We start from the raw sequence: 14,243 nt of genomic DNA, 5'->3' as shown, positions 1-14,243 counted from the left end.
CTTCCTTCCTTCCTTTCCTGGCTCCATGCATATATGTGTGGGTAGAACATGCCTAAGTGGGGGGGTGCCTGTATGCCCTAAAGGTTCTGAAATGTCCTTTTGGGTCAACAGTAAATGAAACAGAACAAAACTCTCAACATAATTAAGAGCATAACATTATTCCCTATGTTAAGTACATACCAAATTGGAGGCAGAAGCTTCAGAAAACGATAGGCCTCTTGGAATGATAAGAATATGATCATGTTCTTTGCTTACTCTTACCTGGAAATTGAGAGGAAAAGGTTACTGTGATGCTAACAAAACTGTATGTTTAATCCTGGGGTAATATGCAATTTATAGGGCTGAAAAGCTCAGCTATATCTTCCTATATGCAAAGGAGTAATAAAAATGCTGACTTCAGGGTACTTACTGTGATATATGAATTGGCCAGGTGTGCCCATCCGAACAGATCTGTCAGCCTATACAAACTGGCTAATTTACAACGAGTAAGTTTTTCGCCCTTTACATATGTAGTGGTATCTATCCCAGGAAGGTCATTGATAGGTGTAACCAATCCAGAGCCTAAATTATATTATAAGAAAACCATTAGAACATTCTCTTCAAAGCAACCATATAGTCACATTTTAGAATGAACTGGAAACTGCTAACATTGCAGTTATTTCCATTACCTTCCCAACAACTTTTAGTATTTAAACTACTGAACTTTGCACCTGAGAAATGTTCTTTTTCTGACTTTCAAAAGAGAAGGCAGAACCAAGTTGGTGACACAGGCAGGTACTTGAAACACCACCTGAAGCTGAATTTCACAACAAAATGTCACTTTTTATATTTTCCTGCTACCTCAATTAACAATAAAATAAATAGCTGTTAATATAGCAGTTCTTTTTAAAAGAAAGCATTATATTTGCCAAATCTAAACTACAGGTTAAAGCAGGGATAGGCAATGTTGCCCTCTAGATGCTGCTAGACTACAACTCCCATCATGCTTGACCACTGCCATTGTGGCTGGGGCTAATAGAAGTGGTAGTTCGATAGTGTCTGGAGGGCGGTACATTGGCTACCTGGGTTATAGGGAGCGGTATTGCTTGTATGCAGCAGAACACTGAATCTTTTTGATATCTCATATATACATGTATATGTGATCACAAACAGAAATCAGTAGAAGCAAAAGTGAATCTATCAGCAGTTTATCAAGATCAGGTTTTCCATAAAATAATCCAGGAACAAGGATAGGCATTCTCTATAAAGGTCATTTTAGCTATTAGAAAGAATTATTATGAATTGCACTTACTTAGAGGAGATGAAGAAAATCCTGCAAAAGAGCTTGCCATAATGTAGTCGGCAATCTGCTGTAAGGCAAGCAATCCAGTTGGGTTATTGCCTTTCTTCATTTGCTCTTGAATTAGTGATTCCAGGTCTTCCCGAAAAGCCTGTGAAAATATAAGACATATCTGTCAAGAAGAATCAGCAGCTGGTTTGTTCTTTTTACCATCCAACATAGTTACTTATTAAAGAGTAGTTCATTTCTTAAAACAAGTTCAAAATATTTTGGAACTGAAATCTCTGTACTGAACTTCAGAACAACTACATCAATTTAGCGTTGCTTTGTATGGATTAACTGCATGCACGTCTGGTTATTTCTGCTTTATTGTATCAGAAGCCAGGAGAAAGGGGAACAGAAGATGCTTAGTAGTTGAAAAAGAAGGGTACTACTCTGTTCCCCATGTAAGTCATGGAGGTCAGCGACAAACAGATCACCTGCTGGCTATGTCAAGCAGCTACTCTAGCTAGAGGGTCATGCCTAGAAATAGCCCTGGGTCGCACTTTCTCTAGTGCCTGTTTGTGGATTTTTTTTTAGAGCTAGGAAATGAAAGCAGCATGCATCCATGTGCACACACACACACACACACACACAATTCCCCCTTAAGATTTGAACTCAAGCAGAGTGGGAGTTGAAGAAAGATTACTCTGAGTAACATTTTGCTGCCATCTTCTCCCACTAATGCCACTCCCCCACAGGTTTGCTTCTTGCCTTGATCGTCCCACTCCAAAATGCAACACATTTACTTCAAAACTATTTTAACCAAGTATTGGTAACCATTAGTGCAAACCTAACAGCAGCTGATGAAATACTGGGGACATTCCTACCTGAAGCCATTCTTTGAAAGACAACTTTTTCAAACAGGAAGACTCATTGGATGTTTGACCCAACTGAGCTAAATTCCATGGTGCTTGTTGTGTGTGTGGGGGGGGGATCCAATTCACTATGGTTTTTACTAATTAACATGTTATTTGTTTCATATTAGAGCATATAGTGTAGAACAGCTGAATGTATGGTTGTCTTTGAAGCTGACTGTGGCAGGACACTCTACAAAGCTTTTTGAGCTGAGCGCTATTGTGTCATAATACATATGCTAAGAGTTGCAATGTAAGGCCAGGAAGTTATTTTTATTCTTTATAATAGTACATAAGAGTTTCTGGAAACAGCAGACATCACCCTAGTCTCTCACTCTAGACTTAACTCAATTACAAAATGCTTTGGGGAAGCTAGAACTAACAGCAACCAGGTGATCAGATTTCCCCCAATAAGGAATATTATTTTCTACATCAACAACCAAAAAAAGCACCCCAACAGTGGATGAAGCTATATATTAGATATTGTGATACATCTGGATTTAGTTTTTAAAAATTACACAATGTCTCTATAGCTGGCTATACTGTATTATTACATAAAACTATGGGGAAACCACAAATAAGGGGTGGTAAGTGGAAAACGCTGAAGGAATTAATGGTTTGGGGTCTTAATTTATCTGCACTGCAATATCATTAAAGCTGCTAGACTATTATAAATGTGGGGAAGGTGAGGTTAGGAACATGGGGCGGGGGGAAGCCCAGTGAATTCTTGCCAATAGTGTACCACTATATTAGCAATACTAGCCTCAAGCTCTGCATGTCTGGAAACTGCTGATAAGCAGCTCCCACTAGCCAATATAAAATTAGAGCTAACTGAAAGTTCTTCACTCACTATTTCATGCAACACACACACACAAATAGACCTTAACTGACATGAAAAAAGCTAACAGGAACATTAACTACTTACAGATGTAAACCATTTGCCATTTCCTTACCTTACCCCGAAATGTTTTTAATCTGTCTATTCACACATTGACCCAGGCAGAAGTATCTGTCCCACCCCAGGAAGTCTCTTTCTGCTCTACTACATTGGTGCGTATGATACAGTTATGCAATGATGTGACTTATTTCTGCTATCTCTGACTCAATAGTTCTATGCAACAGTATCTCAACACACAGCAATCATTCTCTCGGTACTTCAGAAAGACTTCTCTCGATGGTTCAGATGCCTGTTCTGTATTTTTACCCAGAGCTTTCTGGCATTGTGCACTGCCTAAAGCAGCATCAGTTTCCCCATAATACCAGGTAAACAAAATGCAATGCTATTCACAGCTGCAGAAACGGCATTTGACCTGTCAATTATTGTTAAACAGTGGTCAAGTGTCAGAACACTGAAAGTACATTTTATCTTATAGCATTTTAATACCGTTATTGTGAAGCATTTAAATTTATTTGTGTGAATATGAATAATAACTGCTAACAGTGTTTGGTCCTGTTTCTATTAATGTGAATGGCTCTTTTCTCTGGCTTTTATCTAGAATACTAGGATCAACCATTGCTATTTTTTCTAGAAAATGTTTGCCCTGTTCTCTTAAAATAGCAATGGCCCACCTAAGAGGTGACTGAACAGAATATTCAACAAAATTTGATCAATGTTAAACAATAGGTAGTCAACTGACCAGTGTGCTAAGCCTATTACAAAGCAGTGATTCCACTGCACTGGTCACTCATGCACTCACTGCCGAGTTTTCTAATTACCGTATTTTTTGCTCTATAAGGGAGCAAAAAAGTAAGGGGAGATGTGTGTGCGTCTTATGGAGCGAATGCAGGCTGCGCAGCTATCCCAGAAGCCAGAACAGCAAGAGGGATTGCTGCTTTCACTGCGCAGCGATCCTTCTTGTTCTGGCTTCTGAGATTCAGAATATTTTTTTTCTTGTTTTCCTCCTCCAAAAACTAGGTGCGCCTTGTGGTCTGGTGCGTCTTATAGAGCGAAAAATATGGGTATGTGGATTCTGCCCTCAGAAGCTATGCCAGAAGGCCCTGCAACCTTCCAACAGTTTGACTTCACCCTGAAAGGCGCATTCCTCCCAAGACAGACACTAACCAACGAGTACCATTATTATGGACACCTGGTGAAGTAGCCCCTTTGAAATTAGTAGCACAGATACTGCTAATTATACATGTACTTATTTATACACAACAGTGTAGACAGTACAGTAAGCCCACAATTTGCAGACATTTAACTCGTGTGCTTTATGTGCATGATAAAAGAAAGAAAGAAAGAAAGAAAGAAAGAAAGAAAGAAAGAAAGAAAGAAAGAAAGAAAGAAAGAGGTGGGGTTCTGGGAAACATGAGTTTGGCAATCCCACCCACCTTTAAACCCAATGGGTTTTGATGATATACAATTTTGGCTTTAGGTGTGATCCCCTGCATGAGTTGTGGGTCTACTTTACTGTATAATATAAAAACCACAGTTCCTTCTCTTGTTTAAAAACCAGCACAACTATCCTATTAGAGCAAGTTGCTTGCTGTAGTGATAGTTTGTGTTTTAGTGAGCATGCCTGAAATACTCCATGAAATAAACTATGTAACACACAAGCTGTATAAACAGCATGCATTTCCTAGTGTAGCATTACAGAACTGAAGCTGACTCAAGATAGGGGCTACCTATTTGTTTGTTTGTTTGTATATTTAGCAAGCACATGACAAGTATATGCTATGTCTTACACAGGATTTCTGTTCCACAGTGACAGAACTGGTCATGTCATATGTTTACTGAATTCACAAAGTATAATATTGGCTCCAGGCTGACACTGTATATGGATTAGCTTAGGGTCAGCTTTGGTCGCATAAAACTATTCTTGAATGATGTTTTTACGGCACTGACAGACATTTCACATAAAGGTAGAAAAAAGCAATACAGGAAAAAAAACAGAATGTGACAGTTTCACATTAAGGCAACACTTAAAATGGGAAATGTAGAATCACATCTGAAATAGGTGCCCATTTTTTTCTTTCAGGTAGACAAACTCTACTTTAAAAAAAAGTAGAATTTTGCTACGACCAATTAAATGTAAGAGTCCTCACTGAATAGCACAATACATTTACTTTAGCTTTACAGTATCTAATAAAAAGTATTTGACTAAAAAAAAGTGGTGTATACATTTCAGATATAGACCAAACCATAAAATCCCACTGTAAGTGCCCACTCTTCGCACTAACTCACACATCATCACCTTCCCCTGGTCCACTATTCTGCCTCTGAAGGACACAGCCTACCAAACACAGTTTCCCAATTAGCCCATATACAAGCAACTTTGTATGTGTTGTCTTCAGTTTATGTTCACTAGGAGCTCTTCTAAGCTGTATACAGCCTTTAAAAATGCCTCTCCTAGCATGCTGAGTCCTCTGAATTACAGGTTTGGAGCAGGATGAGTCTGTTACAGAATTATTCCACGGTAGGTTTAAGCCACTAGTTGTTTTATTTGGAACTTGCAATGAGGAGCACATAGCAAAGCCACCCTTTTAGAAATTTATTTGGAGCCATGAAAGCCAGAAACTTACAACTAATAGTTGGTTTGAATAATATAGAAACTGGAGGAAGCAGAACATATGCCTTTCAATTATCATTCAGGCATAAATCCTACACCAGTCTTCCATACAGGATTAACTTGTATTACTAGCTTTAGATGTTTTCAAACTGAAGTTAAAAGTGGTGCAAACACACCTACACCTATCCTTTAGCTCAGGACAGAAGTTTCATTTTCAAATTGTCCACAAAGAGATGCTACCTTAATATTGCAATTCTAAACATATTTACACATAAGCCAGTCGCATGGAGTCACACTGTCCAGGTAGGATGCAATCTGATGAATATGGGTTTATTGCCTAAACGGATTGTGCGTTGCTTTCTTGTAGACTGGCCCTGTTTCCTTGGCACACAGACTTATGAGCAGACATGGATTATAAAAAGCAAAACTAGCTCTATTCTGGGTTGTTATAGTTTCTGGACAAACTACAATCTCCTTTGGACTCGTGAAGAAGTTTGACAATTTTAACTACAATTATGAGATGCACTGAACTCACAAACAAGTGTACGCTAAGCTGGTGTTCTAAAACATTATTTTAATGATATGTAAAATACAGTTTACCTTTTCCAACAAACCAAATCACATGGAGGCATTTGAGGCAGCTTTTAAGTACAGAATTCAAAATAAGAGCGGAATGCCGATCTGCATGTAAATGTCCCAATAGTTTGTATCTGGGCAGTGACTTCCCTTTTCTTCCCTGTGTCTAAGCAGCAATCAAATGCCATGTAGCTGGGAAGCTACTTTTGTGCAGTGTTAATGAAGCATAGCATTTAAAAAAAAAGTAGGGGGGGTTGAGAGCCAAACTCCGCATAAAGGGCTGTTTGTTCACACATGAAAACTGTGCAAACAAATACTGTACAAACCACCCATCGATGATTTTCGTGAAATGTTACACAGTCCTGAGTTATTCTTTCTCGCTATTATGTAGTCCAAGAGTTTCTCTCCCATGTTCATTATTTTAAAATGAAGACATAACAATACAAGTCTCTGCAAATGAGGAAACACTGTTTTGTCTCTCTCCCCCCCAACCCCATCCCCCTGAATTATACTCACAGGACTCTGCAGTATCTGGGTGACTCTTTTCCTTTGTTCCATCATGTTGAAGTCTTGCCTGAGGTCAGGAGACATGTTTCTTTCGCGGATGTAGTCAGGGTCATTTTCATTGATGCGGTCAAAATATCTCTCTTTGTGAGGCATGCTGGGGGGTGGAGGGGTTGTGATTACCCCCTGGCTGGTCTCGGCACTCATGCTTCAATCTGGATTATTCTCTTCACCTGGAACAATAAGAAGCCAGGAGAGATTTAATGGCATTTAAGAACAAGCCATCAAATTGACCTTACAAGCATGGACAATTACAGAGAAGACATGGATTTAGAATCCTGTGACATGACAAAGAGCAATCAAGGGTGGGGAAGAGTTGTACAATATGCACATTTTCGTGCCTTTTAAAAGGATTATTAGCTTCTGAGTTTTTATTTTTATTTATTTAATGTGATTTCTTTAGGACATCAATCACTTAAAAGTCAATATCCATATACTGTATTTTTCGCCCTATAGGACGCACTTTTCCACCTCCAAAAATGAAGGGGAAATGTGTGTGCGTCCTATGGGGCGAATACAGGCTTTCGCTGAAGCCTGGAGAGCGAGAGGGGTCGGTGCGCACCGACCCCTCTTGCTCTCCAGGCTTCAGGAGAGCCGCAGCGCCAGCCCCACAAGGTCGGGGGATAGCGGGGAGGCGGAACACCGCCATCCCGCTGTCTCCCGATGTGGTTTGGAGGCTGACGGTGGGGAGACGCGTGCTTGGTGCGTCCTATGGGGCGAAAAATACGGTAATCACGTAAGATTAATCAAGATTTAAGATTCAGATGAACTTTTTTTTCAGCCTCTAGCCTTTTTTTATATGTTATACTTATTGTGATTGCTTTATTGTTGGTTTTAATTGTATCTTGGGATTTCTGTAAATCTTATATTCATTTTAATCAAACCACTTAGAGAGCATGCCAGATGAAAAATGCTCAAAAAACAACAATTTATGACAATCTATTCACTTTCTACTTGCTGTATGGTCGGAATATAAAAGACTTAAGGCATACCAAATGTTGATTATTCGGGTCATGAACTTTTTTGGCTGTTTGAAATAACTACTGCAAATTAGCAATCAATGAGAAGGGCCACCTCAGTCAATCTTGTCCTAAGTATCTTTCACATCTGTTTGGCTCTCAATCTAAAATCTGCATTTCAGTGACAATTAGCTTTCTCCCCTCTGGTGACCACAACTGGCCTGGCACAAAATTCCCCACAAAATTCCCATAAGTTCTTTATGTATTGCAAAAGAATCTGTAAGGAAGATCTTTGTGCTAGGTAAGCTCAGCACAAACTGAGAAAAGATCTTTCTAATTCTTCAAGCACTCTGAATTTAACCACAGAATTTAGGGGAAGACTAGGGGATTGCCTAGTGAGGAAGCAGTGAGGAAGAGTCATACTACCTTTGCCTCTCTATAAAGCAGTGTTTCTCAAACTTGGGACCCTAGCTGTTGTTGGGACAACCAATTCCCATGATCCCTAAGCTAGCAGGACCAGAGGTCAGAAATAATGGGAGCTGTTGTCCAACAACAGCTAGAGACCCAAGTTTGAGAAACACTGCTCTAAAGCCTAGTGCTAAGTGAAAGACCGACTCCACCACATCTCAAAGCTCCCTGTGTTTTTGAAGAGTGGGAAGGAGGGGACCGGTCAGTTGCAATCACAATTAACAGTCGGCTAGTAAATCAAGGCAACATTGGGGGACCATCAATGTACTGTATTTTTCCGCCTATAAGACGCCCCTCCATGTATAAGATGCCCCCTGCTTTTTGGGACTCCGATTTAAGAAAATGGGGGGAGATACCATCCGTGTATAAGATGAGCCCAGATTTTGAACACTATTTTAGAGTAAAAAAAAATAGTCTTATACACGGAAAAGTACGGTAATATGTAATTTCTAATTGCCATGTTGCAAGGTACACCCTTGTATAAGAATCATCACTTCTGAGTCAGATGTTAGCTTGGGTTGGTAACACTTTAGTTGCTTCCAGTGGATCTCAACAGACCACCAGGTGGTGTCTAAGTCCTGAAGAGGTCTTAAACTTAAAACAGTTCAGAGGGCCACATAATTAGTTTTCCTGGACTGTAAATAGATTTCTTAGAACACCTTCATAGTGCAGTTTCCTCCCCAGCTATGTATTTGTGACACAGATATTAAATATGCCCATCATGATAAAACTAAAATATAGCTTGAATTTCAAATAACCTATTGAGAAAGTGAGACATATTATCAATACTGTTAAAGAACATTGCTCTGAACAAGAAAATGTGTTTCAAAATTCTTTTAAGTCTTGTTCACGTACTTTTTATTTTCAGTTTGTGGCTGAATACCACACTGGATACAGTTTATAATGGTCACCTTGCAGTTTGTACACAAACAAGATCAAAGTGATTTTCTATACAAGAACCTGCCTGTAAAGTATCGTTGCACTCTATGCGCTGCATAGAGGAACTGAAAAAGCAACCACTTTCCAGTGGCCCAACACCATTTCTAACGTAGCCGGATAATACACAGAGCTATCCCCCCTTCCATTGCTGAAAACGGGAAAACTCTGTTTGTATGTGTGGGACTGTCTTGCTGGATTGCAGCCAATCTACGGTGGCATAAACTTCCTTGTAAACAAGAGGGTGGACACAAAGGCTTGAATACTAATACTTAACTGCTTTTTCTCTGTTACATAAATAGGCAGTTTTTACATGGTGGTCTTGTCTTCAGGGTTAATACTTTGCCCTCCTGCAGCTGGCTGACCTACAAACATCAATAAATGAATAAACAAATAACTTCAGGGACTCCCCAACCTGGTAGGAAGTAGAAAACAACCTGGACAGATTTGGATCCATAACCCTTACAACCTGCCTGCTTCTGGTTATTTGACTCCCAATACGGACAAGTTTCTTTAGAGCACCAAATGCTACAGCATATTAGTGGAATGGGAGAAATTAAATATCCCTTAAAGTCCAAATCATCCAGAGAAACCAGCCTGTGTTTCTGCATGGAGGCGGATGGGTTTACCTCTTCCTACCCTACCCCAAGCTCTGAACTAAAGTGAAATAATTTTTAAAATGCTTGCTGTTTTCAACACCGTGGCCAAGCACGTTTTCATCTTTAACAGCATAGCAGCAAAGAACAATTTGGAATGATGTTCTCCTTTTGGAGGTCTATATTCCTTTTCTCTCTCTACCCGCCCTCCCCAGCCATTTGTGCTTCTTGCCTCAGAATGCAACTGGTTGTGATGAAAGTCACTGGTTACTAAAAGCTCCAGTGAAGTTCAGGGACCGGACAAATTGCACAGCATTGAAAAGGGGAGGAGGAATTGGAGGCAGTTAATACAATACGCATACTATTTGCAAAAGCATGCTTGGATGCCAAATCATAGCAGGAAGAGATGTTCCACTAATTCTACATTCATATTTTGGATTTGTTACAAATTGATGCTGCTTGAGAAACTAAGGCCACTAGAAACTATAATCTGGAATTTTAAAAGCATGCTTTTCATAATTGAAGAATTACTTTCCTTAACCTTTTAGAATACAGTATTTTAAAACTTACATTCTCAATAGTCAACCAAAACTATTGGAATGTTGCCATTGCTTAAACCCCAGACTCACAGTTCACAGACCTATTAGTTGTAACTTCATTGCAGAAGAACAACAAAGGTGCTTGGGGCAGCAGGGGACATAAAATTGTGCAAAAAAAGAGAGTATCTAACAAAATCAGAGCTTATGCAATATTAATTCTTTTACAGCAGCACATAAACTGAACATTGTCAGTGACAGGTCCTCCCCACCCCCCCTTACATTTTTTCCTTCACCAACTTCGCTCCAGGGTAAAAATTTCCCTTTAAGCTTTGGTGCCTGCTGAGCAAACAAAAGCAGGCAAACATTTCCAACAATCAGGACTGCAGCACATACTGTTACAAAACAGCCATTAATCAGGTGACAAGCTTTCAGGAACTCTGTTCCAGCATCAACCATCAAAGTACTTTGCTCTCTTCCCAACTACTTCATGAAACTGTTCACAGAGACAGGTTAAGCAAAGAAGAGATGTGTCAGCAGGCATGTTTTGTTCTCTGGTAACCTCCTGTTTCCCTCATCTCCAGCTGGCACCCAAATAATAGAGATTCTTGATTTCCTGCATAATGGAACTTGAGTTTTACTATTTATATTTGGCTTCAGCCAACTAATCCCAACAAGAATCAATCGCCTTCCTAGCTCTACTACTACAAAGGTGTTCCATGTTAGCTCCTCTGCAAACACATACAGAACTACTTCATAAATCCTGAAAGCACTTGTTGCCTGATAAAAATAAAGTGGCTATTCAATTCCCTTCAAGTACACTCTACATAGTAGATGGAGGTTTATAAATAAGTCCTTTAAGATGCTATAGAAATGCTGCTGTCCTAAGCACGGTTACTAGGAAGCAGCTTCTTCACTGGAACTTACTACTTATCAAACATGCATATGTAATAGCAAACAAAAATAGTTTATTCTTTTTTACACATGAAAAAGCATGATAGCACACACTGACTTCATACTTTTCACTTAATTAGATTACCTGTGCTATAAAAGAGATTGGGTAGTGAGACCTTATTGATTCTCCTGGCCCTCTCAAACAGCCGTTGCTACCATAGATCTGACTATCCTCCTGGACTGGCTAGATTAACCGAAGCATGATGATATTATGAGTCTGCTCCTTGTTGTATGGCTAGTCCCAAAGGGGAAGTTAGTGTGCCAACCTACAGCACTTATATTATGGGGTTCCAAAGGGTTTCATCTTGCGCACAATATTATTTTATTATTTATTAATTAAATTCATATCCTTGCCTCCCTCCTAAAGGAGTCATGGGCAGCAAAGACATCAGTATTTTTAACTGTAAATTTTTAAACTGCATTAAGCTGCATTTTAAATAGTTGTAATCTATCCTAGGACCTTAAGGTGAAGGGCAGGTAACAAACTGAAATAAATAAATAAATAAATAAATAATAATAATAATAATAGGGAGTTCATAACAAAGGTATGTATGGTCATGGAACAAAGCTCCCCATTCACTCCCCCAACTGAATTATTTCAGAGCTGACACTGTTATTGTGCTTGATCCTCTAGCTGGTGTTTTTGGTTATTTGTTCATTTACATTCTCCTAGAACAAAACAAACAGATTGAGCAAAAGTACAGGAATCCATTTATATATTATTTTACCATTTATTTAAAGAACTTGTAAACCAGTCACAATTCAAAAATATTGTAGTGGTGTACAAAAAAAGAAATAAATACCATTACAATACAAAATTTGAACACTATGAATACATTAAAGCCATCTGTAAAAATAGATGGAACCATATGGAACTGAAGTAAACACTACCTCTTTTTCTGCTGATCTGAACAAAAAAATGGCTTTAAACATCAGACATAATTTCACCCCTTTCTAACACCCCCAACAAGGCTAGCACAGACATTCTGGGCGAGAAAATCATGAGGACAGTGCTATAGATCAGCAAAGAGCTCAAATTTATTTTACAAACAACAACATAGCAATCAATTCTGTGATGTGAGAGTAATATGAGGCATCTGAAGGTTCAAGAATGCTTATTTTGAAGGAAAAAAACTGGTTTGAAAAGCTTTTCACAGATGACAGCATTTTTCTGTGCTTGGTCTGAAAGATTTTGCTGCAGTCTTGGCAGTCTAGGTACTGCTGCACTGAAACTGGCAATTTCATTTTTGGTTTTCATGACCTAGCTCATCTTCACTATACTTAATTCAGCTTGGACAAAAGCAAACATCAGCTGAAAAGAAAGAGGGGGGGAATGGACTGGGTCGCCCCCTCCTTAGCAAGTGGGTAAAACCCCATGGTGATTCTGAATGTTACCAACTTTGTGCATACCATATTTGATAACATTTAGAACTTAAAACTGGAATATTCACATTGTTGTAGTACTTGACAGATATTTTAAAATATACCAATTTCTAATCTGACAGCATTGTGAAATTTCTCATCATTACAAAGCAACATAACTGGCCAGGGATATTCTTTATTTACTATAAGCTGGCAGTTGTGTGTAATTTATTGTATTCACTGTGGATCAACTTGTAGTCATGGAACTATTTTCTTTACTTTTTATGAGCTGTAAACTGTTTCTATGGTTCCACTGAGATAACCATGACACGTAAAAGAAACAATTGTACAATACATTTGGTTTTAATCATACGAAGTGTTCTTAAGTGCCAAGAGTTTGTAAGTTTGTAAATATTTCCTCTCTTGCAGCACCTCCTAGGCTCCCAACTTCTTTTGCACAACCAAGATTTGTTCTTTTGGTTCATTCCAAAGTTTCCTTATGCAGAAGGAGAAAAAGTTTCCATTTGTTGTTGAGATACAAAAATGATATACTACTGCAAATACTAGGTGAAGGAATTAGGAATTTCTCTTTTATTTTGCACATATACCTCTCTTTCTACTGTGAATACCTCTGAAGATCACGATTTCTCTGATTACTTTTAGCAGTATGGAATCACACACTGTATTCATATCATATCATAAGTCATTCTTGATTTATGGCAGTTTTGCCCATCCTTAAAAATGTCAAGAGGAGAAACAGCTGCCTCTTTGCTCTGAGTGTAGGTTCAAAAGTTGGGAAGGCGAGCAACTCAAGTGACAGACGTGCAGCAACTGGTAGATTTTACAAATGTTTACATGAACAACTGATCTTGCACCACACTGCTGTAGTATGTGCCCAACCCTTTTCCTAGTGCAAGCCATCGCAGCTCCTCCTCTTTGTCCACATTCTATCAAGGCTAACCTTTAATTCTTACAAGTCAACAATGCTATATTATCAAGAAGTCAAAAGGTTATCAAGTTGTCTGAAATTGTGCCAACTGGTGAGCACTTCCCATTATCAGTCTATTCCATCTTGAAGGTCAGACATATGCTCTAGTGAGAAAAATTGAACCGATAATCAGTAGCAGAGACAGAAGTTCACAAAGTTTTAGACAGGACCTTGAGAAGAACTAGCCAAAAACATTAAAGCCCAGCATGAAGGAACTGCCTTATATTATTCTAAAATTAGCATTAGGCAAAACCTTTATTAGGTCAACAAAGGTGTGACAAAATAGTGTGCAAGATTTCAAATTCTCCAGAACTCTGTAGAAGATCACAAGACGACCCCTGCTGGGTCATATCAAAGGCATCCTGCTCTTAGAATGGCTAACCAGATATCTATGGGAAGACAGCAAGAAGGACCTGAATGCACCAGCAATCTTCTCACTTCTGATTCCCATACTGCTTCTGGCAGTGAAGGGAGAACATGTCCATGGTGACTAGTAGCAACTGATAGACACAGCCTCCATGAATCTGTCTAATGCTTTTAAAAAACCCATCCATTTTGGACATCTTGTGGGAGTGAATTCCTTAGTTTAACTTCGCAACTGTGTGAAGTACTCTATCCTG

General features: G+C 39.0%; 1 protein-coding gene across 8 annotated transcripts in view; it reads right to left on the bottom strand.

Annotated features, from left to right (window-relative positions):
* ADD3 (adducin 3) overlaps positions 1-14,243 on the bottom strand; it is a 94,992-nt gene that overhangs the window by 15,254 nt on the left and 65,495 nt on the right. For 7 of the 8 annotated variants that reach the window (XM_081192011.1, XM_081192009.1, XM_081192012.1 and 4 more), the window contains 4 exons: positions 6,777-6,997; positions 1,292-1,430; positions 410-561; positions 181-261 (listed from right to left, as the gene is read on the bottom strand). In XM_081192011.1, the coding sequence (XP_081048137.1) occupies positions 181-261; positions 410-561; positions 1,292-1,430; positions 6,777-6,971 (567 nt within the window). In that variant the 5' untranslated portion in view covers positions 6,972-6,997. Of the gene's footprint in view, positions 1-180; positions 262-409; positions 562-1,291; positions 1,431-6,776; positions 6,998-9,464; positions 9,529-14,243 lie in introns of those variants that run through there. The other variant, XM_081192014.1, reaches the window with a different exon arrangement.

Source organism: Podarcis bocagei (genome assembly GCF_964188305.1).
Source record: "Podarcis bocagei genome assembly, chromosome: 4".
Classification (NCBI taxonomy): domain Eukaryota; kingdom Metazoa; phylum Chordata; class Lepidosauria; order Squamata; family Lacertidae; genus Podarcis; species Podarcis bocagei.
This window is presented reverse-complemented; position numbering and strand designations above follow the sequence as displayed.